The sequence below is a fragment of the Pelophylax lessonae genome (genome assembly GCF_965119305.1).
Source record: "Pelophylax lessonae genome assembly, chromosome: 3".
NCBI classification, from domain to species: Eukaryota; Metazoa; Chordata; class Amphibia; order Anura; family Ranidae; genus Pelophylax; species Pelophylax lessonae.
Window position 1 is genome coordinate 328,007,048 of NC_138770.1, and position 27,211 is coordinate 328,034,258.

At 45.4% G+C, this 27,211-nt stretch overlaps 2 protein-coding genes across 2 annotated transcripts in view; both read left to right on the top strand.

Annotated features, from left to right (window-relative positions):
• TMEM14A (transmembrane protein 14A) overlaps positions 1-27,211 on the top strand; it is a 1,080,999-nt gene that overhangs the window by 674,994 nt on the left and 378,794 nt on the right. The window lies entirely within an intron of this gene.
• The window catches only part of AGPAT5 (1-acylglycerol-3-phosphate O-acyltransferase 5), a 216,350-nt gene that overhangs the window by 36,193 nt on the left and 152,946 nt on the right, over positions 1-27,211 (top strand). Inside the window, exons 2-4 of the mRNA XM_082251943.1 lie at positions 207-273; positions 5,295-5,410; positions 26,684-26,773. Of these exons, the coding sequence (XP_082108069.1) occupies positions 207-273; positions 5,295-5,410; positions 26,684-26,773 (273 nt within the window). The remainder of the gene's footprint in view (positions 1-206; positions 274-5,294; positions 5,411-26,683; positions 26,774-27,211) is intronic.

Consider the following 27,211-nt stretch of genomic DNA (forward strand, 5'->3'; position numbering starts at 1 on the left):
ACACCACAAAGCAGAGATGCTTCCTATCTGTGTATTTCAATGCACATACTTTGAGGTATCATTCAAAATGTCAACACCCATCTTATGCATAGATATGAAGACATTCGGCGTTGGAGTGCTTGCTTATTGTTTATTAGCCCATTAGTTCTGCTTTATATCTTTTAATATTTGCTAAACTTTTTTTTTTTTTTTTTTTTTTTTTTTAGATAGTGATATATGGAGACTTGCCACAGAAGGAGAATATTTTATATTTGTCCAATCATCAATGTACAGGTTAGTATGCTACTTAAATATACCATTTGTAATTGATATCCAAATGCTACTTCTATTTTTTTTTTTTTTCTATTGAACCTTGTTTATTGCCTTTAAAGTTTTACTAAGCCTAGGACCCTACATTCACTATATCTGGTCTCCTACAGTACACAGAACATGGAAATGCAATTATTTTAGCAACTATAAACTGCTAAATACCTTTTCTCATCAGCAGTGTATAGAAGTCTTGTGACTTCTATCAGTGCTTGGTTAAAGCTTGTAGGAGTTTTTATACTGCACTAGCTGTCCTATCAGGATGCAGGACCCGTGACCCTCTGTCTGGACAGTGCTGATTGGCCCTGTGCTGATCACATGCACTCTCCCAAGTAAAAAGAAAAAAAACTCTGTATTTTTTTTTTTTTTAGCTAGCCTTTTTCTCCAGAATTTTTTTTTTTTTTTTTACTGTGAGATCTTCAGGCAACTATACCGGGCTGGGCGACAGGCTGGATATCTAGATCCAGTGGTCACCCCAGTCTGGCCAGCGAGCGTGTGCAGTCCTTAGCTCCGCGCTGGGTCAGCCGCGACATAGTCCCACTAGACGAGGACTGGCCCTGCGAGTTAAACGTCTTGGCAGGTCATACACAACAGGGTCTAGGCCTATGTCGCAGCATTCCTATTTGGCCAACAGCCCCCACACTGCGGTTGAGAGGGGGTCCTGTCAGGAGATGGTGCCCGCCTGTGTTCCCGGTACAGTGAGTAAACGTTCCCCCCCCTGGCCGATTTTGGGGTGGACGTGGGCCCCTCCCTGGGATGGTCAGACCCTCACACTCCTGGGTTTCCCTCTGTCCTGTACAACCTGAGAATCTAGGTGGGAGTGCCTGGAGGTGTTTTCCAGGGGGTGGAGCTCCTCCCTTCACCCTGGGCAGATCTCTCGCGCTCTCTCTCCCCACTGTGGGATCATTTTTTTGCAGATTTTGCTGGCGGGTTCTTCTGGTTCAGTATGTGACCCCACCTGACCCCCTCACGGAGGCCACAGGGCCTTTCCGAAGCTCCACTGTCCATTAAAGCATTTTCGGCAGTTCAGGAAGCATTTGGGCCCCAGTGGAGGTGGTCTTGAGAGGGCGAGGTAAGCTGAAACTATTCTCCACCTACCTCTGCCTCATGTCATGTCTCGGATTCTGAGTCTGACTTAGCCGCCACAGACGGGGGTCTCCCTGCCGGGTCTGTTACCTCGCGCCCGGTCTCCCCGGATAATGAGGATGACATTTCTACCGTCCCTGCTGCGCCTGATACAGGCGCTGGTGGATGCACTGGTTGTTTCAGTGCGTGACACCCAGCTATTTGGAGGACGCAGCGGCGGCTGTGCCTGGGGCAAGGGCTGCATCTGGCACACATGCATCTGGAGCAGCCTAATTTGCTAGCATGCTCATAGAACATGTGACCATCTGAGACGTTCCCCTGGGGTGTTTAAGCGGCTGCTAGATGCTACCCTTTTCTGGTAAGGTGGACTGTACCGCCTAAGATGGACCTACGGTCTCTAGGCTGGATAGGACTTCCGTTGTTCCGGTGGGTGTATCCCCGCCCTTTAAGGACCTGGGGGATAGCATGGTGTGATATGTACTCCCTGCCAGGGTCTATACTGGGTAGAGTGTTTATGATTGCCCTTGACACGAAGACTCTGCGGGCAGTGAGGAGCGAGTCCCTCCTGCCCTCGGGGAGCTTTTGGACAACTGGCGTGGGGGCTGCAATTTGTTGCGATGTCGCGCTGGCCACGGCTCCCTTATTGGGTCACCTGTCGGTTTTGGCGGTGGTTATCCGGCGTATCCTTGTCCGGTGAGTTGGTCTATGGAATGAGCTTCTAAGAAGGCCTTAATGGATCTCCCTTTTCCGGGGGGACCACCTGTTTGGCGCTGCCCTGGATGACATTGTATAAGGATCTCACGGGGGGGGGGGGGGAGTGCTTTTCTTCCACAGGCTAATGAGGGCAAGGGCCTTCATCATGGACTGGGTCCCTCCTTTTCGGCTCACGAAGAGCTTCTTTGTCCCTCAGAGTCGATGTGGCGCAGTCCTTCAAGACTTCCTTGGGTGGTTCCAAACGACCCTGGTCTGGCGAACCAGAGATCATTTTTTTCCAGACCTGCGTCCTCACCCAAATGTGGTTGGGGGGTGTCCTTGCCGGTTCTCAGACCTGTGGCTGGCCCGGATCCCAGGCAGCTGGGTTCGGGAGGTCATGCGGTCCAGTTGCTAGATCGAGTTTCGATACGTTTTTTTCAGTAAGGTTTTTCCCTTCCAGTGTACGGCTGTCTCTGGATCGCTTGCAGATGCTCTATGGGGCAGCTCAGGCTCTAGTTCAGCAAGGCTGGACCTACTGGCCTACTGATGATTCCGTGAGGATCGAAAATTCTAGCTGATATTGGTTCGCACTATGGTGGCTTCCCTACATCAGGGGGATTCCTGGCCTCCATAGACATCAAGATGCCTACCTTCACATCCCGTTACGTGCAGGACACCAATGGGTTCTCCGTTTTTGCCATGGGGAAGGATCTCTATCGGTTTGTGGCGTTACCCCTTGGTCTCGAGCTGTCCAGTGCGCATTCCATCGGACTATGCCACGGCCGTGGCTTGTGACATCACCAAATGAGCACCAAGGGTGTCCTTGCAGTCTTGGAAGTGAGACATTCTTCCTTGGGCGGAGCGCCTTGTTCCAGCTCTCTCCACTGTTACCTTTCCAGGGGTGGAAAATTGGCAGGCGGGTTGCCTCAGTCACCAGGCCTTGGATGCAGGGGAATGGTCCATTCGTCCGGAGGTTTTCCAGCGGTTGTGCCTTCGTTGGGGCACTCTAGACGTGGATCTGTTGGCATTGCATCTACAGGATAGTGCAGATGTTTGTGGCCCGCTCCCAGGACCCTCTGGCAGATGCACTGGTGGCACCATGGGTTCTGCTGTGGGCAAGAACATATGCCAAGTTCAACATAAACAATGCCAAGAAGTTTAGCATGGTCACCTACGCAAGGATGACGCTGGCATAGTCGTGTGAGTGCGATCACGGATGGGCCAAGGTCAGTATCAGCTGCGGTCTGCCTTCCCTCCTCCCAAGTTGCTGCCAAGACTTCTTTGCAGGATCGAGGCGGAAGGGATTCCAGTCATTCTTGTGGCTCCGGACTGGCCTTGCCGAGCTTGGTACGCCGACCTGGTCAGGCTGGCCGCAGGCACTCCTTGGAGGCTTCCTCTCAGGGAGGGTTTGTTGTCCCCAGGGCCCATCTTCCATCCTGCTTTACGGTCGCTGGCTTGTCAGCTTGGCTGTTGAACGCCAGTTGCTGATGGGCAAGGGATTGTCTGCTTCAGTGATTCCCACCCTGCCTAAAGCGTGAGAAGCAACTTCTAGGATGATTTTTCATTGTGCGAGAGAGTCGTATATTGCGTGGTGTGAGTCTTTCTTGCTCAGTGGCCCGGATATTGGCTCCCTTCAATGGAGAGTTGATTAAAACTTGGCCTTGAGTTTTCTTAGGGGTCAGTTTTCGGCTTTGGCAATTTTCTTCCACAGGTCATTGGCCGTCCATTCCCTGGTGCGTAACTTCTTCCAGGGGGTGCGACACTTGGTATTTCCGGTGCGACCTCCTTCACCATCTGGGGACCTTGTTTTGATGCAGTCGGTTCTTCAGAACCTCCGTTTGGCAAGTATTTGGGGTATCCCCTGCCTTCCTTGTTACAGAAGGTGGCCTTCTTGGTTGCTGTCACTCTGCGCACAGGGTGTCCGCACTGGTGACACTGTTCTGTCGTTCTCTCTATATGTTTATTCATGGAGACAAGTAGCACTTTGTCCGCATCCGCCCTTCCCTCCGAGGTTGGTTTCTAGTGTTCACTTGAGCGAGGACATTGTATTACCATCTTGTGTCCTAAGCCCGAACATCTTATGGAATGTGCATTGCATGCTCTGGAGATAGTTTGGGCACTCAAGGTGTACTTGGTGACTACTGAGTATTTTCGTGAGTCAGGGTCGCTCTCTGGCCCGAGAAATAGGCTGTCTGCGTCTGCTGTGACTGTTTCCAGATGGATCGGACAGACGGTGGTGCAGGCTTATTCAATTATGGGTAAGGTTCTACCTTTCCCTGTTTCGGCGCATTCTACTCGGGCGCCTAGTGCTTCCTGGGATTTTTGCCATACAGGCATCTGTGCTTCCAGTTGCAAGACGGCTACCTGGTTGTCTGTTCAAACCTTTACTAGTTCACACCTTTACTAAATTTTATAAGATGCCTTTTTTGGCCGCAAAGTTTGCTGGCTGCTGTCTGGAGGGCTTTTGGCCTTCCTTGAGGGTGTTTACTGTTTGTTTCAGGTGGGCCTCATCTTTTGTTCTGATGAGTCCTGTGTTGCCTGGTTGGCTATGTTTAGCCTTGGGGACTTGTTATTTTCTGCTGTTCCCACCCCTCATTTTATGGCACTGCTTTGGGACGTCCCTACTGATATGGATCAGAGAACTGCGTCCGTCAATGAGCTATAGAGAAAACTGGATTTTTTACTTACCGTAAAATCCTTTTCTCTTAAGTTCATTGACGGACACAGTACCCGCCCCTCTATTTTGAGTTGGGTTGGTACTTTTCTGACACTGCTTTGATACAAAACTGACATCCTATGCAGGAAGAGAGAGGGTGTTCTGTGGCCAGAACTTTTTTTTTTTTGCCTTGTGTCCTACTCCTGTAGGGGGCAGTATAACTCTACTGATATGGATCAGAGAACTGCATCCGTCAGTGAACTTAAGAGAAAAGGATTTTACGGTAAGTCAAAAATCCAGTTTTTTTACACAATGCAGAGGATTACCCCTTAGATTCCACAGTGAGTAAAACAAGCATGCTTTACTGTATATGCAGACATGCACAAATTACTGTTGTGGGTTTAGTAACACTTTAATAATACTAAAATGTTCTTTTCGTGACAAGCTAACAATAATATGCTATAACAATAATGCACAAAGTTCTGTTCAGAATTTACAAGTTTGTATTTTGGATATGTGTAAAATGTGTAAAAATGTTGTATTTTGCCCCTAGTTGATTGGATTATTGCAGACATGATGGCTGTGCAGCAGAATGCCTTGGGCCACGTTCGATATGTTCTGAAGGATGGTCTGAAATTTCTTCCTCTGTATGGCTGGTATTTTTCACAGGTACTTTTTTTTTTTTTTTAACTCCTTTTATACTTAAAAATTAAAGTGTACCTATAGCCCAACGTTCCTCTGATTTTTATTTTCCCTATCTATTTTTTCCTTTTCACTTTTCTTTTCACCTTTTTCCTTTCTTTTCTTTTCATATTTTCTTTTCTTTTTTTACTTTGAGTAGATTAGGGAATATTTAGAACCTCTGCCAGATTTTTGTCTGCCTCCACTAGGGAGATTTGTCATCTTTATTTTTCCTAGTTACCACTGTCACCAGGACAAAGAGTAATGGGCAGTTCAAAACTACATTTGTGACTGGAACAGGAGGTGAAGGAAAAACGTCCAATGGTGACAACATATTTGATTACAGCTGTCTAAAATTAAATTTATGTTCACTTTGGAGACATTTCCTCTTGAATATCCAGAACAGCCAAAGATCAAAACCTCTCCAATGGGACACAGGATCTAATAGTTCTCCAATCGTTGTCCTTAATTTTACAGAAAACAAATTAATGTTGTCCCTATTTGGATATGTTCAGATTAGGTTATGTTAATATGCCTGAATAGGAAAAACTTTATATAGTTGTGACATACAAACTTTTTAAATTCTTGTAATTTCAACAGCCTTTTAACTAGATAATCTCAAAAACATTTGAAAACACAAAGGCAACCTTCCAGCACAACTGCAATGTACACATACTTTATAAACTTGAGGGTAGAAGGCCTTGATTTGTTTGATAGTTTTGGCAATTTCAAAGCTAATTGAAAATGGTTTCAATGTCTAAAAAAATTTATGTTTGGACAGCAAGATGACGGAAATAGAATGTTATAGAATAGAAGAAAATGTTATTTAGGCTTCATTTGGCACTTCTTCCATAACTACAAGCTAGGGATCGACCAATTATCAGTGGGGTCGATATTTTTTTTAAGTATCGGTCAAAAACTTGCCGATGTGACCGATATTGCCTCATGGAGTTGTACTGGAGTCATGCCTGCACCTACAGGCATCACCCTGGTACCGTTTATTTAGAGCCGATGGTTGGCTTTCTTGTAATAACCACCTATGTGGCTAAACAGCCACTCGGCTGTTATTACAAGCAGCAGGGGGACGTCTCCCCCCCCCCCCCCCCCACCTCTTGCCACCATTCAGCTCAGATCTCCCGGTGGGACACCCCACCGCTGGCTGGCTGACCCGAACAAAGCTGAAATCTCCGCTGTAGTAACCCAGAAGCTACGTCATGAGATCACTTCCAGTTACTGGAGCCGTAAAGGTGCAAAATGTAAAAAGTGACAGTATTCACAACAGCCAAACTTGAAGTTTTTAAGTGCAGAGGAGGGTTTTCTGGGTCTTATAGATCCCTCCATAAAGAGTACCTGCCACTGCCTATTACTGTCACAAGGGAGGTTTTTATTCCTTCTGACAGCAATAAAAGTGATTAAGTAAAAACATTTTTTAAAAGGACAGTGTAAAAATAAAAACTTTAAATGTACAGAATTATGGCACCTAATATCGTCTATCGACCTGAAGGGTGGCTGGAAAATCTGTCTCAGCCCTGAAAAAACTATATCGGTCAATCCCTACTACAAGCCTAGTTATGTGCTCATTTGGTACATGTTGAAGCAGATGATCCAAGGTTTAGACTGTTACAGATCCTCCCATTCAGAAGAGTATATAATCAAAAGGTCCAAGCCTTTGGTCATGTGACCTGCACTTGACAGAGCCAGAGGGATATTTTCTTCAAGAAAGGCAAGACATTTCCATCTTTCCATTGCTGTTAATTTACTGCTCAAACAGAATACTGTGTAAACCTAGATTTAAAGGAAACCTGTATTCAGAAAATAGTTTGCGAGGAGTGTTTGATCCTTTGACGTAGTGTAGTCTGCCTTGCAGTTGGAGGATAAGACTTTTAGAGCCATTGCTACAAAGACCTTCCCAATATATTCAGTACGTAAAATGATGGTGACTGGAAACAACGTGTGAAAAAAATGACTTCTTCCTTACAGTGTGAAGTAGTTTTGCCTTTTCCCTTTTATGGGAATGTACTGATAAATGGTCTCTACTCACTGTTGACATGTCTATTCAGATACTTTGGGTGCTTTGGCTATGTGTCTGACATGTCAAAGAACATTTGATTTACTCACCCTTTTAAGGATAGGTGTCACTTTGGTTCTGCCCTTGCTTCTAGTGCTCTGGATGTGCACCTGCCTCAGCACAGGAGATCTTGGGATGGAAAAAAGGAAACCTGTTCTTCCTATACTGCTACAGTAGTAGCTCATAGACTTTTTCAGTCAACCTCCCACTCAAGCCGCAGATCTCAAGGCCAAAAGTTCACTGTCTCAATTGATCAACCCTCCATATAAGTTGTGATTTAAATGCTTGTTCTGCTGGTTTCCCCTAATGAATTATCTCTAGGAATTCACCAATATATCTACTGCCAAAAGTTATAGGCCGAAAAACGGGGTTTTGGCGTTTTGCCGTTTAAAAAAAAAAAAAAGATGGCAATAATGACATGCTGCTTCCCATTGACTTCATTGCAAAAATGCCCCCTAGTGACTTCAATGCAAAATTGCACCCTATTGACTTCTTTGCAAAAATTGCAGCCACATTATTTAAATGTAATTTAAAAACAAAAAACAAAACTGTTTGCTTTGGTTTCAGTTTTCGGCCAAGTACATTGTGAATTTTCAGTTTCGGCACCATCATTTTTATTTCGATGCACCACTAGGTATCTTCTAGCAGTTTGAATGCTCAGGCTCGCCCTTGTAGCTCCACTCTCATCCAAATCTTTGGATCATAAATCCTTATTTGGATGCCCCTCCTGACTTGAATGCATCCCATTGTGTTTTTTTTTCCCCTCCAGATTTTGTCCTGCCCCTTAAGATCTGATTCCTACTTGATATAAATCTATTCTTGAGAGTCCCATTGAACTAGATCACAAGTTCCTCTCCACAGTAGAGTGCTTTTCCATTTTAAGCTGTAAGTTGGCTTGCATCCTTTTTGACACTTGACTCTCTTCAAGCCCTACCCCCTCTATGGAAGGATTTCGTATCTTGCTAGATCAATATGGATAGTTTTCACTTTCCCTTGTCTATGAGAGCCTTGCTCTTGAGTTTATTCCTAAAGTTTTTATGCTCTACCCAGGTCATCTATGTCATTGTACAGTGTTTAACTCTCCAGTGCCCTTTTTCCCTGCTTCCCCATTGAGGTGTCCTAGTTTCTCACAGTTCCTGTTAAGCCAAAGATTACATTATCCCTTTTTAAGTGTATCAAATTGTTTATTTACATTTTTAGGGTAATTGTTAGTTTTTGGGGGATTTTTCTTTATTTTTTTAACTTCGCTCTCCTTGCTGTGTTGTCCCTTGGTGCTTTTTGCTTTTGGTTGCGTTTTTGTCCAGCTGTAGTAAAGGTGGGGGTTATTCTCTTTGCCGTTGGCTTGTTCTGGGTGGATTCTTCCTATTCTTTGAGTCTAGTTCATTTGAACTTTGAGTCAGTTGAAAGAATCCCTTTGTTTGTTTTTTTTATTTTAACTTCTGCTGGACCACATTAGAAGGCTACAAGATCTTCTGCATTTAGGAAATTGAGAACTCCCCTTGTAACTGACAAGATAGCTGACTCCCTATTGTAATCACTGTTGAGCGTATCCTTGTGTCCACAATGTTTAATTTCTTGACTTGTATCTCCTTCCTTAGGCCTCATCTACATGGGCATATGAGGCTGCACACAACCTAAAACCAGGCATATTATTGCACTTGGGAAGCCCAGGTGCTGCGCTCAGCCGTCCATAAATATGAATGGCTGTAGGTGGGTATACGCTGGTAGGTGCTTACACCTATATGTGTATATAAACCATTCAACCATAGCATTATGATAAGACATGAATACCGTTTATCTCATTACAGTGGCATCTTTTAGTGGGTGGGATATATTTGGTAGCAAGTGAACATGTTGTCCCTGAAGTTGAGGTGTTAAAAGCGGAAAAAAGTGGACAAGTGTAAGGATTTGAGCGACTTTAACAAGTGCCAAATTTTAATGGCACAACTGGGTCAGAGCAAATTCAAAACTAGGTCTTGTGGAATGGTCCTGGTCTGCAGTGGTCAGGACCTACCAAAAGTGGTAAAAGGAAAGAAAACTGGCAGACAAAGCTCATCGGTGCACGTGGGGGGGGGGGGGGGCTGGGCCGTGTTGTTCGATCATTAGAAGAGCTACTGTAGCTCATATTGTTCAAAACATTCTTCGTGAAATGTTTCCTGGGTGAGAGGTGAGCGGGCGGCACATTTTTCGGCAGGGAGAGAAGTGGAGCACCACGATGAAGAGCAGAAGGGCCTCTGTTGTGGGTCCCAGACATTGTCGAGTACCATTGTTGGTCGTGTGTCCACTCTGGCTGTCTTTTCTTTTAGTATTCTTTCGTCATGTACTTCCTGCTTGCACCTTTCTTCTGGGGGTTCACTGTCTGGCATCCCCTGTGTGGTTCCTGTTTCACGAGGGTCTTGCTTTTGGTTCTCCAGAGCTTTTCTTTGGAGCGTTTTTAGTATTCCCCCTACTTGCTCGTCCTTCACATGTTGCCCTTTTTGACCACCGTTACTGCTGCACAGCGGGCTTGGGTTGGTGGTCTTATTCTGCTCACCTCCCTGTTTTTCTACACATGGATAGCTGGTGTTTTGTCTGTTCTTTCTATCGTGGGTGGTGTTGGACTTTCACCTTCCTGAGGATAATTGTCATGCCTTCCTTGTGTCCGTGGCTATTGCATTTTAAGGGGGTTCCGTTGCACTTTGTGGATGTGTTCCTGATGGTTTGTGTGTGCTCTTCCACTGTGGCCTCTTGTGGCCTCCTTTTTTTTTTTATGTTCACGAATGGCCCAGGGGAAGGTCTAGCGGACTCTTTTTCCACATTTTCCTGTGGATGGGGGCAGGCTCCTTCCATCCAGGGCTGTGGAGTCGGTAGATAAATGTTCTGTCTCCGACTCCTCAGTTTTTTGTACTTCCGACTCCCTGACTCCAACTCCTCTGTATTAATATGTATTAATCTTTCGACACTGACTTGGGTGGGTGGCATTGCAGTAACTATTCTGGCCACATCACGAACGATCTCTGGATAAACAAGGATGGCTTCTTCAACAGTAAGTTTTGATAAGCGATGATACTTTTCAACTTCTTTTAGTGCTTTATAAAACTCCTGTTGGAATTTTTTTATTTGGACATTTACTGGTTCTGTAACGCTTATGCAACGTCGCTTTCCTTTAGCAACTTCCATTTTGTCTAAGAAGGAATCAAAGTCTAATTCTTCGCTTGAAGAAGATGATCCTGAATTACCACTATTGCTTAAAAGAACTTCATCCTGTGGAGGTATTTCAGGTCGTAATCCCTTCATGCAAACTGCTACATCATAGAGGGCTTTTTTCCCAGTACCAGTCTGTTCACTGTTCAACAAAAGTCGGCTCATGGGTCGACATAAATAGCTGCTAACAAGATTTCATTTTCCAGCAAAAGACTCTCTCTTTTCATCATTGAAGATGCAATGCCCTCAGCTATTAACCCACCATTTTTGTTCAGGCGATATAACAGGCTCTTCCATTCCAAGAGGAATTTACCCGGGGTTAGATCGTCACATTGCAACCTCTTGGTGACAGTGAAGGAGTGAGAAAGAAGGTTCTCCAGCTCTTTCGTTTGTGTCCACTGGCTTTCAGTTAATGCAAGATTTTCATTGTAAATTTCTTCTATGAAGTCTTTAAGTTCAAGCAAACGCTTCACCATTAAATAAGTGCTTCCCCAGCGAGTTGTTTGATCCAAAATGGCTCCTTTTCCTGCACGTCTTTTCAAAATTGCATCTGTTTTCGGGGCCCTGGCTGCAACAGTTACTTGCCGTAATTTGCCAATTAGTGTAGCTGCATGGCGATCTTTTAATCCATCTCTTGTGGCAAGTTGCAGTGTATGAACAGCACATCGCATATGATGAATAGTAGCAAGCTTCAGTGCTTCTTCAACAAAGTTGTCTAAAAAAAATGTCAGCATTCTCTTCAGTTTCTAAACTTTCTCCAATACTTGCAGAGCTGTCTTCCTCTAACTCTAATATCTGTTTGTTACCTTCTTTATCTGCGTTCATCTTCTCAATTGTGCTCAACATGTTAGAAACGTTATCTGTCACAACACATAAAATCTGTTCCTTTTGTAATTTCAAAATCTTCTAGAACACCCTCCACTAACTTCTGAAGGTAATCATTGGTGTGATGTGCCCGAGTGTCCTTTAATCCGAGGGTCCGTGTTATTGTTTTGTTATTTTCATCCACAAATCTAACATTAATAGCAAAATAATGGACTCTGTGACGTGTGCATGCATCCATTTTAAGGAAGACAAAACGTCCTTTCAGAACTTTCTGTAGTTCTTCCTTTTTACATTTGGCCTCTTCAATTATAAGTTTCCTTGTACGAAGTCATTATAACTTTTTGTGATTTGGGACATTTAAACTTTTTTTTTTTTTATTCCAATCTAAATTTAGTCGGAGTCGGTGCATTGTTTGCCGACTCCAGGTACCCAAAATTTACTCCGACTCCTCGACTCTGACTCCACAGCCCTGCTTCCATCCCCGTTTTCGTGCGCTCCATTTGGACAGGAAGTGTTTTTTTTCTGGGTTTCTGGTATCTGTGTTTCAGGTCTGCATGGTGGCTGCCTGGTTGGCAAACTTTACACTTTTTACATCATTGATGTATTTGTCTCTTTGGGTGTTTTGTTTGGCTGCAAGGTGTGCTTGCTACTCTTTAAGGTTCCTTGTTTGCACTTTCTAAAGTTTTTTTGAGTGGTGACATGTTTTGCCTCATTGATCCTGTTGGTTTTTGGGTTGCCCACTCCCCATTGAGGCACTGCTTTGGGACATCCCAATGGTAAAGAATAAGAAGGAGCTGTGTCTGTCAATGAACGTAAAAGAAAAGGGGATGATTGTTACACAGTGTAAAATACCTTTCTCTGAGTTCATTGACGGACATAGCACCCACGCCTCTGTTGCTTCTTTTCTACTTGTACTGCTTTGTTATATAACTGAGCTGCTTATGGCAGAGAGGAGGTAGACTATCAGCTAGGACTGCCCATAGGCGGTGCTGGGTTCTTTTTCTTGTTCAAAATTTTTATTAAAAGATAAAGGGTATAAAACAATGGTACAAGACGTAATATGAATCAGTAGGTACAGTAGGCATGGAATATACAATATTGTACAACAAAAGTCAAATTTATTGAGGCAAAAAGACAAAAAATTACAAACAAAATGCAACTGGGGATGCAACTGGGGATAAAGAGTATCAGACATGAATTGGGGTGTAACATGCATGAGGGGTGGGAGCGTAGCCGTCTTCTCCCACTCACAACATAAAAGTTGAGTGCAGTGGCTGTTTGGCACCCCAACGGGGGACAATACCAAATAGCAAAAGAGATCTGGGAGACCGTCGATTGTGGGAGATAGGTAGGCATATTGAGGGTAGCTGTGGAGAATGGTGGGAGAAAAGAATGGGGGGGGGGGGGAGTAGGAGCCCAATATGGGTTTAATACAAGGGAAATCCCCCCTTAGGGGAAGGACTGACATGATGGCTGACCCAGTGGGAAAACGGAGGTCAATAGGGGGGTTATGGGCACAGCAGGGTAATATCCAGGCCAGGGGGTAGGAAATTGGTTATCCATGGGTTCCATAGCTTCTCGGATTTGTGAATCCTTCAATATCTTGAAGGACAGCCTCAAGTTTGGTGTAAATCATAGCTTGTATGGTTTTGTGTTTAGCCGAGAGTACGCACAGAGAGGGAGTTTTCCAGGCCTTGGCTATAGTTTGTTTGGCTGAAGTAGTGACGTGAAGAAGAAGCTTAAATTGGCGGTGTGTCATGGAGTTGGGTTTATGAATAATTCTGAGAGGATCTGAAAAATTTCGGACCAGAAAGATTGCACTGTAGGGCAGTCCCACCAAATGTGTAAATGTGTGCCCGTATCTTTGCATCTTCGGAAGCACTGAGGCAGGTAATGTGGGAGAAATTTATGTATCCTGGCAGGGACCAGGTACCATCTAGTGAGTACTTTGAAGTTAGTTTCCAGAGCTGCGATATTAGTTGTGGATAAATTTGGTTGCCTGCCATATACTTGCCCAATCTGCATTGTCGAGCGAGAGGGCAAGGTCTCTTCCCCATTTGTAAACATATGTGGGGAGATTGAATGAGGCAGAGGTGAGGAGATGGGAGTACAGGTCAGAGATTAGGCCACGTTTATGCGAGTCTGATTTGCAGGCTCTCTCAAAGAAGGAAAAATTACGGGCCGATGGTTCAGAGGGGGCGTACGGAGTGAGAAAATGTTTTATCTGCAGGTATCGGAAGAGTTCAGAGTAGGGGAGGTTATGTAGGAAAAGAAATAGCAGCACATCCAGGGATTCCAATAGGTTTCAAATACCTTTTTATTTCCAAAAAGTTGCAAGTGATGACACCAAAGACACCAGCATGAAGTCTCGTAGACGCGTTTCACACATACATCTTGTGCTTAATCATTACAATGACTGTAGCTGACTATAGATCTTAAATAGACCGCCCCAATGAAAACAGGTGTACCGGGGGCGGTAAAAATCAGCAGTTGTGCACAACTCAATCACCTAACCTCAGCCCCAAAGGGCATCTCAGTGGTGATTTAAATATAAAAATCAAGCTGAAGTTCCAGCCCATCGTGTGTACCGTGAACTCACCCATACACACAAAGACCTGGACCGACAATCACATAGAAAAACGTTTAAAAAAACGTTCAAAAAAACGTGTAAAAAGTACCAATGAAAATCATTGGGAAAAAATGTGAATACATACAACGTAACAAACAAAGAAGAATGACTATAACAAATGTAAGAACCTTTGTATAGTATGTACCTGTATGTCGGTATACACCCACACATACCTGAATACACTTCCTACATGAATATACAAAAATAGGTACATAAAATCATTGTCTTCCATATGGTGTACTGTCACCACAGAAGGATGCATGAACTCGTGCATCCATGTATACATTACAAGGAAACTATCCTCAACACATTAACTATGCGGACACATCTAATTCACCTAAAAGGAGAATAAACCATAATGTAAAGTATATCCAAAAAAATAGTTTATGGAAATGTGCCCATACAGAAATGTATGTGGATAACGGAACAATAGCATGATCATAAATATGGATGGCATAGAGCAATGTGAAAAAGAGGAAAAAGGAACAGGGAAGGGAGGATGGGGGAGGGGAAAGGGTGAGAAAGGGGGGGGAGGGGAAAGGGTGAGAAAGGGGGGGGGGGAAGAGGGGGAAGAAAAAGAGGGGAGCTGCCACAACACATGACTGGATATGTTATCAGATCTAAAAAGGTACCTGGATCGCAGAATGGTGGGGGAAAAGCAACCACTAAATTTACTCATAAAAATGGCTAACATCCCACTCAAAGTTGAGTCCGAGCGGGATGCGACTCTGCAAATGGAAAATCCAAAATACTTCCTTACGACAAAGGGATCGAAAGGCATCGCCCCCTCGCTTAGGTGTCCTGACCTTTTCAATGACTTGAACCCGCATGGCTGTTTTATCCCCATTGTGGCACCCATTAAAATGTCTGGCCACATTGGGGAGGTTATGTGCTTCACAAAGTGAAGGAAAAGGTTTGAAAGCTGCAGAAGAGAATTGGTACGCTCTGAGTAGGCCAGTCCTAGACCAGGTGGCAAATGCAGAAGGGGAAGACCATGCTGGGGTAAAAGGATTATCGAGAAAGGAAAATAAGGGATTGTGAGGAGATTGGAGGGACAATCAAGCTTTGAGTCCATCTCAGATGAGCAGGCTGTGTCGTGTAAATGGGTTAGTAATGGGACGGGGTTGGGAGAGTTTTAGCCAAAGAAGGTTGGTCGTAGAGAAAGGATCGCAGTCCACGGATTCTATAGCGGTTGGGGTGTGTTCTGTTCTGCAAAGCGCTAAGGCTAAAAACGGGTCAAGCTTTTTTGCCTTCATATACAGTTTGTGTCGCAAAATGCGGAGAATCTTTTCTGCAGCTTCAGTCAGAAAGAGGTCCAATTCCAGGCGCGCTTTTTCATGCTCTTTCCTGGAAGTAGGAAATGGGTGAGTTTGAAATGTCACAGATGCCTGTGTGAAGGCCTCCTCAAGATGTTTATGCTGGAGTTGCTTTTCTTTGCACAAAAAAGAGGCATGGCTTATGATGCGTTGTTCGTTATGTAATCCTTAAGGGCTGTTTCTATTTCTTGGCGGTGAGTTGCTTTGGCCAGAAGACTATCATTGATATACCATGAGGTGTGGATAGGACTAGGGACAAGATAGTGTGATTAGAACCACAGTATGATCTGACCAGGAGATTGGGATAATGGAAGGAGGAATGGAGGAGCCAATGGTTAGAAAAATATGATCGATACAGGAAAATACTTTATGCGGATGGGAGAAGTGGGTATACTGGCATCTGGCAGGGTTGTGTTCCCTCCATGTGTCAAGGAGCGAGTGTTGGTTCAGTAATTGTTGGAAGGAGAGGCGAATGGGACTGGAGGAGGGAGCGACTGGAGATTTGTCTATGAATGGGTAAATTACTTGGTTATAGTCACCACAGAGTATAGGGGTGCCACGTTTGTGGGCGTCAACCACACTGAGCAAGTGGCAGAGGAATGAAAGCGGGCGTTTGTTTGGGGCGTAATAGGGGGCAATCGTGACTTCACTGTTTAATAGCTGTCCTGTCAAGAGAAGATAATGACCTTCAGGGTCCTTAAGCTCTGTGGTGAGAGTAAAAGGCTTGGCGTGGCGTGGTGAAATGTGATGAGAACCCCCTCTCTTTTTAGAGGAGGCGGAAGCAGTAAACACATGAGGGTATTGGCGACCAAAGTATTTGGGTGTGGAGTGTGGTGTAACGTGAATCTCTTGTAGACACACAACATGGACATTGGAGGCTGCAAACGTATGGAATGTTTTAGTACGTTTATTGGGGGTATTGAGGCCTTGGACGTTGAGCGTGAGAATGTTTAAAGTAGTGATCGACTGATATCGTTTTTTTAATGCCGATACTGATATTTTGGTCATCGGTATCGGCCGATATTTTCAGACATGTAAAAAAAATGTTTTTTTTTTTTTTCTAAAGGTACTACTTGTTGAGGGATCTGGGGGTCTAAAAGACCCCAAACCCCTCCTCGGCACTGAAAAGCATTCAAAACGCCAAGTTTGGCTGTTTTGAATGCTGTCAGTTTTTTTAATTCGGCGCCGAGTACCCGGAAGTGATATGACATGACTTCCGGCTTTTTTACATGGAGACCCAGGTCTTCTCTTCGGCGGCGGTGGAGGTAGGATGCCCAGGTCTCCTGGTGGAACCGGAGACCCAGGCGAGCCGCGGCGGGAGGGGGGGGCGGGGGGAACGTCCTCTCCCGCTCCTTGTAACGATAGCCGAGCTGCTTCTCAGCCACAGCGGTTGTCATTACAAGTCAGCCGACCGTCGGCTATGGATACCGGTACCGGGGTGATGCCTCTAACTGCAGGCATCACCCCGGTACATGCACGTTCCCTAAATATCGGCAATATTGGTAACCTCAGGGGCCGATTCCGATATATCGGGGAAAGTGCATATCGGCCCCCGATTTATCTGTGTTGCCGATAATCGGTCGATCCCTAGTTTAAAGGTGCCATGGTTAGAGATAATGAGTGAAGGGCAGGGTGAGGAGCTCAAAGTCTGTTGGCACACGCCCTAGGGGAGAGAAATAAAAATAAAAAAATAAGGGGGGGTGTGGAGAAGCGGGTTTCAGGAGATTAGGCCAAGTAAATGCGGGGGGGGGGGACGTGGTTGAGTATTCTGAGGGCGGAGTAGGGGGTTAGATGCGTCCTTTAGTGGGTAGCTATAGATACCACCAAGGAAAGGGGTAGGGCCCAAATTATACCTAAATTAGGTATAGGTGTTTTGGGGGACAGTGGACAGTCTCAGAGACTCTTATAGCCTATAACTGAGGATAGTAAATAACAGTTAGAATAATGATGCCCGACCATAGGGGATATAGTACAGAGCTTCTCAGTAATGCAAGTAGGTAGTTAGGTTGGAGTAGTATAGAGCAGTGGTCATCAACTCCGGTCCTCAGGGCCCACTAACAGGCCAGATTTTAAGTATTACCTTGAGGAGATGCAGACTAGAGTACTGCAATCACTGAGCAGCAAATGATATCACCTGGGATGTATTTCAGTTATCTTGCAAACCTGGCCTGTTAGTGGGCCCTGAGGACCAGGGTTGGGGACCAGGGGTATAGAGGGTAGCCATAAAGGTTAAGCATAACTATGAGGGCCTGAGGGGAAAAGTCGCTTGAGAGGGAAGTGGTGGAGAACTATGGAGGTGAGAATATGGCAGTGGATGGGAAAACAAGTTTAGCAGACCCCACCAGGGCGATATGTCCATTTTACAACAGAACATTCAACAAGCAAAATAGCACAGGCAGCAGAAGGACCAATTTAAGGCTGGAGGATAGACAGGGAAACAAGACTCAGTGGGGTAAAGGAGTGGCTGGGATTGCCAAGGAAAGGCGTAGAAATCAATATGAGGAGCACATTAATAGGGTGAGCAGGGGTACTGGAATATGAAAGAGAAGAGGGGAGAAAGCTAAGGAAGGGGTAAGAGTAGATGGGGGAGGAGGGGGGGGGTGAAAAAGAGCAGCAGGGGAGAAATTGCAAGAGAAATAAGAACGGGGGAGGGGGAGGGGAAGGGGGAAGGAATACATAGAACTAAATGTAGAGTGGAGAGAGAGAGAGGAGATAAGAGGGTACATGTAGCAGGAAGCTACCTCCCCCAGCTCTGCACTCTGCATAGGCTATGTGCAGCACAGGGATGATGTCACTGCTACTTTTACAAAGTATTATCTGGGTTTCTAAAGGAATTTGGAGCTCACAAAGTGGATTATTATTTTACTTATTTTGGCTATTAAGGAGTAGATTTACAGTGGGTACGGAAAGTATTCAGGCCCCCTTAAATTTTTCACTCTTTGTTATATTGCAGCCATTTGCTAAAATCATTTAGGTTCATTCTTCTTCCTCATGAATGTACACATAGCACCCCATACTGACAGAAAAACAGAATTGTTGACATTGTTGCAGATTTATTAAAAAAGAAAAACTGAAATATCACATGGTCCTAAGTATTCAGACCCTTTGCTCAGTATTTAGTAGAAGCCCCCTTTTGATCTAATACAGCCAGGAGTCGTTTTGGGAAAGATGCAACAAGTCTTTCACACCTGGATTTGGGGATCCTCTGCCATTCCTCCTTGCAGATCCTCTCCAGTTCTGTCAGGTTGGATGGTAAACGTTGGTGGACAGCCATTTTTAGGTCTCTCCAGAGATGCTCAATTGGGTTTAAGTCAGGGCTCTGGCTGGGCCATTCAAGAACAGTCACAGAGTTGTTGTGAAGCCACTCCTTCGTTATTGTAGCTGTGTGCTTAGGGTCATTGTCTTGTTGGAAGGTAAACCTTCAGCCCAGTCTGAGGTCCAGAGCACTCTGGAGAAGGTTTTTGTCCAGGATATCCCTGTACTTGGCCGCATTCATCTTTCCCTCGATTGCAACCAGTCGTCCTGTCCCTGCAGCTGAAAAACACCCCCACAGCATGATGCTGCCACCACCATGCTTCACTGTTGGGACTGTATTGGACAGGTGATGAGCAGTGCCTGGTTTTCTCCACACATACCGCTTAGAATTAAGGCCAAAAAGTTCTATTTTGGTCTCATCAGACCAGAGAATCTTATTTCTCACCATCTTGGAGTCCTTCAGGTGTTTTTTTTTAGCAAACTCCATGCGGGCTTTCATGTGTCTTACACTGAGGAGAGGCTTCCGTCGGTCCACTCTGCCATAAAGCCCCGACTGGTGGAGGGCTGCAGTGATGGTTGACTTTCTACAACTTTCTCCCATCTCCTGACTGCATCTCTGGAGCTCAGCCACAGTGATCTTTGGGTTCTTCTTTACCTCTCTCACCAAGACTCTTCTCCCCCGATAGCTCAGTTTGGCCAGACGGCCAGCTCTAGGAAGGGTTCTGGTCGTCCCAAACGTCTTCCATTTGAGGATTATGGAGGCCACTGTGCTCTTAGGAACCTTAAGTGCAGCAGAAATCTTTTTGTAACCTTGGCCAGATCTGTGCCTTGCCACAATTCTGTCTCTGAGCTCTTCAGGCAGTTCCTTTGACCTCATGATTCTCATTTGCTCTGACATGCATTGTGATCTGGAAGGTCTTATATAGACAGGTGTGTGGCTTTCCTAATCAAGTCCAATCAGTATAATCAAACACAGCTGGACTCAAATGAAGGTGTAGAACCATCTCAAGGATGATCAGAAGAAATGGAAAGCACCTGAGTTAAATATAGGAGTGTCACAGCAAAGGGTCTGAATACTTAGGACCATGTGATATTTCAGTTTTTCTTTTTTTTTTTTTTTTTTTTTTTTTTTTTTTTTAAACAAATTTTAATGGGTTTTCGTACAGTTTTACAGCGGATAAAACAAGCAGAAACACTCAATGAATCCTGTCTGGACATAGGATACTAATAACAACAATAAACATGTCCTGGAGACATAAGAAAACAGAAGAGAAAGGGGGGATCCATCATAAAGAACAGCATGAGGGGGGAGAATGGAGGGGGGGGGGGGGAATACCTAGGCCTAAGGAAAGAACAAAACACGGAAATTAATGTAGAGACGTTCACATAGGGACACAGCTAACAGAGATATGCTCAATATCTCAAGTAGGGTTGGGGATGGCCTGGGGGTGCGATCGCAAAAAGGGGGACCATTTGGAAAGAAGTTGTTCTGAAGAGCCTGCGAGAAGCTTGGAGTCTAAAAGCTCCTTGTGGTATAGTCTGAGAAGTTCTTCCCTAACATCCTGGATACCTGGTGGGTGAGGGAATGTCCATTTCCGAAGTATAGCTCTCCGTGCTATCATGAGACAAGTTGAAATCCATGCCTTGTGAGTGTTAAGTATTGCAGTTTGAGATCGGTCGGCCTCCAGAGTGGGGCCATGTAAGTTGCCAAACAGTAGTAGGAGAGGGTTATCAGTCGGAATCAGTCCTGTGGTGGAGAGAATCAGCTGTTGTACTGCCTCCCAAAATGCAGAGATGAGTGGGCATGACCAAAGTCTATGTGCCAGGGTGGGTCGCTGAGTAAGACACCAAGAGCAGGATTGGGCGGCCGTCGTAGTTGCTGAGAAAGAAAAGGGGGAATAGGCCCTGTGGAGAATTTTAAGCTGTTGTTCTCTCCAAAACTCATTAATATTAAATTTGCATGTCTGGTTGTAGCCTTGTAGGATGTGCTCCCCAATGTTTGGGATATTAAAGTCTTTGTTCCATGGAGAAGAGGACGGAGAGATGTGTTGATGTGAACTGAGATTTAGCAATGGCTTGTAGACGTCCGAAAGGGTAAGTTTCTGTTTCAACATGAGCACCTCCAACAGAGAATTTCCGGTACGTTTGAACTGACGAGGGCAGAGGTCTTTGGCGAATGAGATCGCCTGTTGAACGTGAATGAAGTGCTTCGTGGGAATATTGAAGGCGGTGAGGATATCCGATTGGGGGCGTGGAGATCCAGAAAGTGGGTCAAAGAGTTGAGCAAAGTGTGTAAGGCCTCCAGATGACCACTGGGCGAATGCCTGGTATTGTCTAGTCTGATCAAATAGGGGGTGGTCCATGATGGTGAGATACTTCGAGAAATATGGGGATAGATTCAGCTTCTTGTTGATTTCCCGCCAGGCTATGATGGTGTCTCGCAGAAGGATGTTGGTCCTGATGCTGGCTGGCAGGGCATATAATGGACAGTGGAGGATTGCTCCCAGCCTGTAAGGTGCTACCATTTGCGTTTCAAGGGTTACATTCGAGAATCTAGGTATCTCGGCTATCCAGTCAATCCCCACCCTCAAAAGACAAGACAGGTTATACAATCTAACGTCCGGAATGCTGGCGCCCCCTCCCCTCCTGGGCTTCTGAAGTTTCTGCAGTGAAATGCGGGGACGCTTATTGTGCCAAATAAATTGGGAAAGTGCTTTATAAAGGATCTGAACGTCCTTGTGTTTTAAGAGGAGAGGGATGGTCTGCATGGGATATAGCAATTTCGGGTAACTGACCATTTTAAACAAGTGACATCGGCCCAGGAGGGAGAGGGGCAATTCTGACCAAGACTCCAACTGTTTCTTGATCGCTTCTACCACTGGAGGGAAATTAAGTGCATATATAGATGAAGGCAGTCTACCTATTCTAACCCCCAGATATTTGATATGGGATTTGGCAATAGAGAATGTGGAGTGCTCCAACCATGGTCGGTGTGTGGTATGGGACAAAGGGAGAATTTCACTTTTAGTAAAGTTAATGTGAAGTCCTGAGCATTGGCGGAAATTTGTAAAGATATTGTGGATAAGGGGAACATCCGCAGCAGGGTCGGAGGTAAAGATCAGAATGTCATCCGCGAATAGCGCCGTACGAATCTCCTGTTCTCCTATGTGGATACCGTGGAGGGATGGATGTGAGGACAAGTAGCGCGAGAGGGGTTCGAGGGCAATATTGAAGAGCAATGGGGATAACGGGCAGCCCTGTCTGGTGCCCTTGTAGAGCGGGAAGGGGTCCGAGACATGGCCGCAGGCAACCACATTCGCCTGGGGAGCTGAGTACATGGCAGAAATTAGATGCAGAAAAGGACCACCGAAGCCAAACTTCTCCAGGACCATCCGGAGCCAGGAAAAACTAACATTGTCAAAGGCCTTCTCTGCATCTAACGTAATTATGGCCATGTCGTTGTGGGGGTCCGCATGGGCCTTGTGCAAGACTGCCAAAACCCTCCTGATGTTAGAGGTGGCCGAGCGGCCCTTAGTAAAGCCTGCCTGGGAGGGTAGGATCAGGGATGGTATGATATCTGCCAATCTATTAGCTATCAATTTAGAGAGAATTTTGGTGTCCAGGTTAAGAAGGGAGATTGGGCGATATGAACTAGGTTCGGAGGGGTCTTTTCCTGGTTTAGGTATGAGTTTAATATGGGCCTGAAAACCCGTGGGGAGGTATGAGCCTCCGCTCATAATGTGGGAGTAAACATTGGTGAGGGCGGGGGAAATGAAAGAGTTTGTCAATTTATAAAAGTCCGAGGTGTAGCCATCTGGACCCGGAGCTTTTCCAGTGGATAAAGAATTAATAACCGATTGGACTTCTTCTACTAAGATGGGCGCATTCATTTTTTGAATATCAGACGGAGTCAAGGTGGGGAGCTGAACCCCATCTAAAAAGGATGTGGCCTTATTTGTCTCGATGGGGTCAGGACCATACAGGGAAGCGAAGTATTCCCTGATGATCGAGGTAATTTCCTTAGAGTCCGTGGATAGACCCCCAGTCGGATTCTTAATGGAAGAGATATGTGTGGGAGAGCGAGGACCTTTACACAAATGGGCAAGTAGTTTCCCGGATTTGTTGCCGAACTTGTGGAGTCGGAGGTCGAGGAGGGAGTGGTGAAGCCTCTCCCCGGCCTCCGCCCAAAGATCAAAGTCAGCCTTCGCCTTTTTCCAAGTCTGTCGTGTCACAGGGGAATTATCGTGGGCTAATTGCGCCTGTGCCAGGCGTAGGGCCTTGCTAGCCGCCTGGAAGCCAGCGCTAGCTGATTTTTTATGAGCTGAGGCAAAGGCAATAATCCTACCCCGGAGCACCGCCTTCCCCGTCTCCCATAGCAAGATGGGATCAGTACTGTGGGCTGCGTTGTCTTGAAGGAAAGATGCCCAAGTGGACTCAAGTAGGTTACGGAGTTCGTTATTGTCTGTGAGGTAGGAGGGGAACCGCCAAATCGGCGAGGAGGGGGACATGGCAGGGTCGGTAAAGGTAACAGTGATTGGAGCATGATCAGATATGGCTATAGGTTCAATGGAGGAGTCAGATGTGAGTTTAAGGAACAGGTGATTACATAGGGTATAGTCTATACGGGAGAGACTGTCATGAGGTGGGGAGAAAAAGGTGAATTCTTTCCCTAGAGGATGAGACAGCCGCCAAACATCAGTAAGGTGTAGAGAGGAGGCAAATTCCGAGAGAGGTGTGTGTACGAGGTGAGGGTGGGTCTGTGAGCGAGGGCCTCTTGATCTGTCCTCCGCTGAGTGCATGACTGTGTTAAAGTCGCCTCCCAGGAGGAGGGGACAGTGGACGTGGGGAGCCAGTTTGGAGGACAGCTCAGAGAAGTATGATTTGGGAGGGGAGTTGGGGGCGTATATATTAGCAACAACTAGAGTAGATGAATTAACTTTTAGTTTCAGTATCGTCAGGCGCCCGGAGGCGTCCGATTCTTCCGAAAGCACTTCGTATGGGAGATTTTTATGGAGGAGTATGAGGGTCCCTGCCTTTTGTTTCTCAGAGGCCGAGCCAAAAATCCGGCCCACCCACAATTTCCGCATTCTGTGAAAATCAGTAGCCTCCAAATGTGTCTCTTGGAGGAGGGCAATATCGGCCTTCAATCTTTTCAAGTGTCTGAGGATGGCCATCCGCTTATGAGGGGAACGTAACCCCTTGACATTCCAAGATACTATTTTCATATTACGGAGGGTCGTAAGGGGGGGTACAGACCGGATAGGAGTTGTATAGGTTGTGAGCGGGAAGGGTGTGTAGTAAGCTGTGTGTCAGCAGTAGTGAACCTAAAAGAGCTGCATACTGAGTCTCGATAGGCAGACAGGGCCAGGTGGTATTCCCTGGGGGAGAGGAGGGTGCAACCATAACTAGCAGAACAGAGCTAGCAAACTGGAGGGTAAGAAACCAAACATCACATACCATTTTCCTTGGGGACTTCACTTTTTTCCTGAAGGAACGTCACCTCCCAACGACGTTACCGGAGTCGCCAAGTCGTCCACCCCCTGGCGAGAGGAGGAGAAAGGGTCAGGTGAGCCGTCATCTGCCCCTCCGCATGGGCTACAGCGCCATGCAAAACAACCGAGCAGGTCATGGAACCCACTCAGGGTATAGAGGGAGGTTGTACAAACCAGTGCAGCTCCGGTAAGGCTGTGAAGAGAAAAAAAAAAAAAAAAAAACAACAAGTGGGGTAATAAACAAAGAGAGAGCAGAACCCCGCATATCCTAAATATAGACACATTAATATATGGACCCATGGATCAACAAATTGTAACGTTCATGCCAGCACTCAGTGGAAGTGGTAGAATGAGGCCACATGATATTTAACCACACCTGCAGGAGCAGTCAGGTGCCGGGTGCGGGAATAATTCCTGGTAGGACAGGGAGATCCCAGTGAAGAGCATACAGTTCAGTTTGCCTGAATGCTATTTAGTGGCATAGCGAGGCCTTTTTGGGGAGTCTTTTCTGGGGCCGTACAAGTCCTTGGATCCCGGGGAGCGGGAGGATGAGGTTGGGGCCTGAGTCTCCATAGGAATATGTAAGTAAGCCTGCAGGTAATTTGCTGCTTCTTCCGGGTGCGAGAACGACTTGGCTTCTCCTGAAGATGTAGTGAAACGGAGAACCGCTGGATAGGCCAAAGTGAATTTGATGCCTTTATGAAAAAGCGCGGAGCAAATTGGTTGGAATGCCTTCCGTCGCCTTGCGACTTCTTGAGAATAGTCCGCGAAAAGCAGAATTTTATGGCCGTCCAATTGTAGCGATTTAGCATTCCTGAAGGATTTCAGGACAGCGACCCTGTCTGCATAATTGAGAAAGCGGGCGATTACCGGGCGTGGAGAGCGCCTATCGTTGGAGGGGGTACCCAGGCGGTGTGCCCTTTCCACTACACATGGCGTTGGGATCCCCAGGGCCTGGGGGACTTTAGAGGAGCAGTATTCCTCCAGAGCTGCATTAGTAATAGATTCCGGGACTCCGATAAAACGAAGATTGTTCCGGCGGGAACGATTTTCTAAATCCTCGAGTTTGTCCAGGATAAAGTTCTGAGTCTGGGTACAGCGTTGGTCATTGGCCATATTGGCTTGTATTTCTTCCTCCACCTCAGACATGCGGGATTCAAGCTCAGTGATTCGTTTGGACTGCTCTCCCACTTCCTTGCGGAGCTGAATGATCCCTGCTGCGACTGCTCTGTCCACAGCTGAGGTGATGGTGGGGGACAAAAGAGCAGCCACAGCCTGAGCAATCCGGGCATACTGTGCATCCTCCGGATTCATTGCAGGGGGGAAGAGCGGCATCGTTCCTGGCTCCGCCGGCCCCGCCGCAAGGGGAGAGGTAGCGTCCGCCATATTGGATTCTGGAGGTGCAGGAACGATCGCGGCTGAGCGGGGATCCCCTGACAGCGGAGCTCCGTGAGTCACAAAGCGATCCATCGCCTGAGTCGGGAGGAGGTGCGGGGAGCCAGAGGAGCTTTACTATCGGCCGAGGGGGTGAGTAGGAGCAGGCTTGGTATGCAGGTCAGACCGGAGCCGCCGCTGACACGTCTTTCACATCAGGCGCCGGAACCGGAAGTCCAGTTTTTCTTTTTTAATAAATCTGCAACAATGTCAACAATTCTGTGTTTTTCTGTCAGTATGGGGTGCTATGTGTACATTCATGAGGAAGAAGAATGAACTTAAATGATTTTAGCAAATGGCTGCAATATAACAAAGAGTGAAAAATTTAAGGGGGTCTGAATACTTTCCGTACCCACTGTAATTAAAAGTATCTGTGCCTGGATTTCACCTTTTAACCAACGCTGACCTTCAAATTCTATTTGTGTAATTTTTTTAATTGAGGACTACACCAAATGTTTTTTTCTTTAATCAGAAGAGAGGTGTAGTGTGTTAGATGGTCACTAGTTTTTGAAACATGTTGGGACTGTGTTGTGAGATCTCTACCTCTTGTTGGCTGGCCCTGCGGCTAATTTCCTAAAAAAGGCAATGTTATCCTAACTTGTGTTCATTTTAAATACCCAGTCAGGATTTGGAGGAAATGTATATTTTAAATTCTCCTGCACCTGGAGGTTGGTAGGCAGTCAGTATTACTACTTTAGTAAATTGGCCCAACTTCAACTTCTGGTGCTATATTTATTCCTATAGATAGATTATCTATAGGAATATATATATTAAGTGTAGTTGATACCCATCTACAAAAAGTCTGTCTACCATTCTTGAAATAGTCTGTTTTGTCAGGTAATTGTGGAGAAGAGGTTAGATGTGGCATTATTTCTTTATTCTAATGTTCAATTTATTTTAATGAAACAGCGCTTGAATGATGATTTAATGGTACTTGAAGGTTGACTTCTAAACCGAACTAAAAATTACAAATGTGTTATTTATGTCCTGCAGTGTCAATGTTGAGGACTGTATAATAGCTGTCTTTTAATTATATATTTATTCTTAATTTCTTCACAGCATGGTGGAATTTACGTTAAGAGGAGTGCCAAGTTCAACGAGAAGAATATGAGGAACAAGTTGAAATCTCAGATGAAGGCTCAGACTAAGGTAATGCATACAAATACGTGCACTTTATAAATTTGTTCTTATTTGGAGGAAACCTTAGCTTATGTAGACTAGAAAAATCTGTGTTTTGAGGAAATCTTTATCATGAAATGGCCACTTTTAACTGCTTCAGGACCTCCACATAGCTGATTTACTGCTACAGGGCGGCTCTGCTGTGCAGGATCACGTGTGTGTATATATAAGTGATGCTGCACTTGCGCCTGCAGGGGCGCAATAGCCTATATAATCAATATATACTTATTAGGATTTTTTATTTTTTTTTACCAAAAATATGTAGCAGAATACATATTTGGCTTACATTTATGAAAAAATTTAATTTTTTTTGTTATTGTCTTCTAGCAGGAAGTGAAACATTTTGTTTTTCTTTTCCATTTTATTTATTTATTGTAGGTATTTTTTTTTTTTTTTATTTTTTTTATT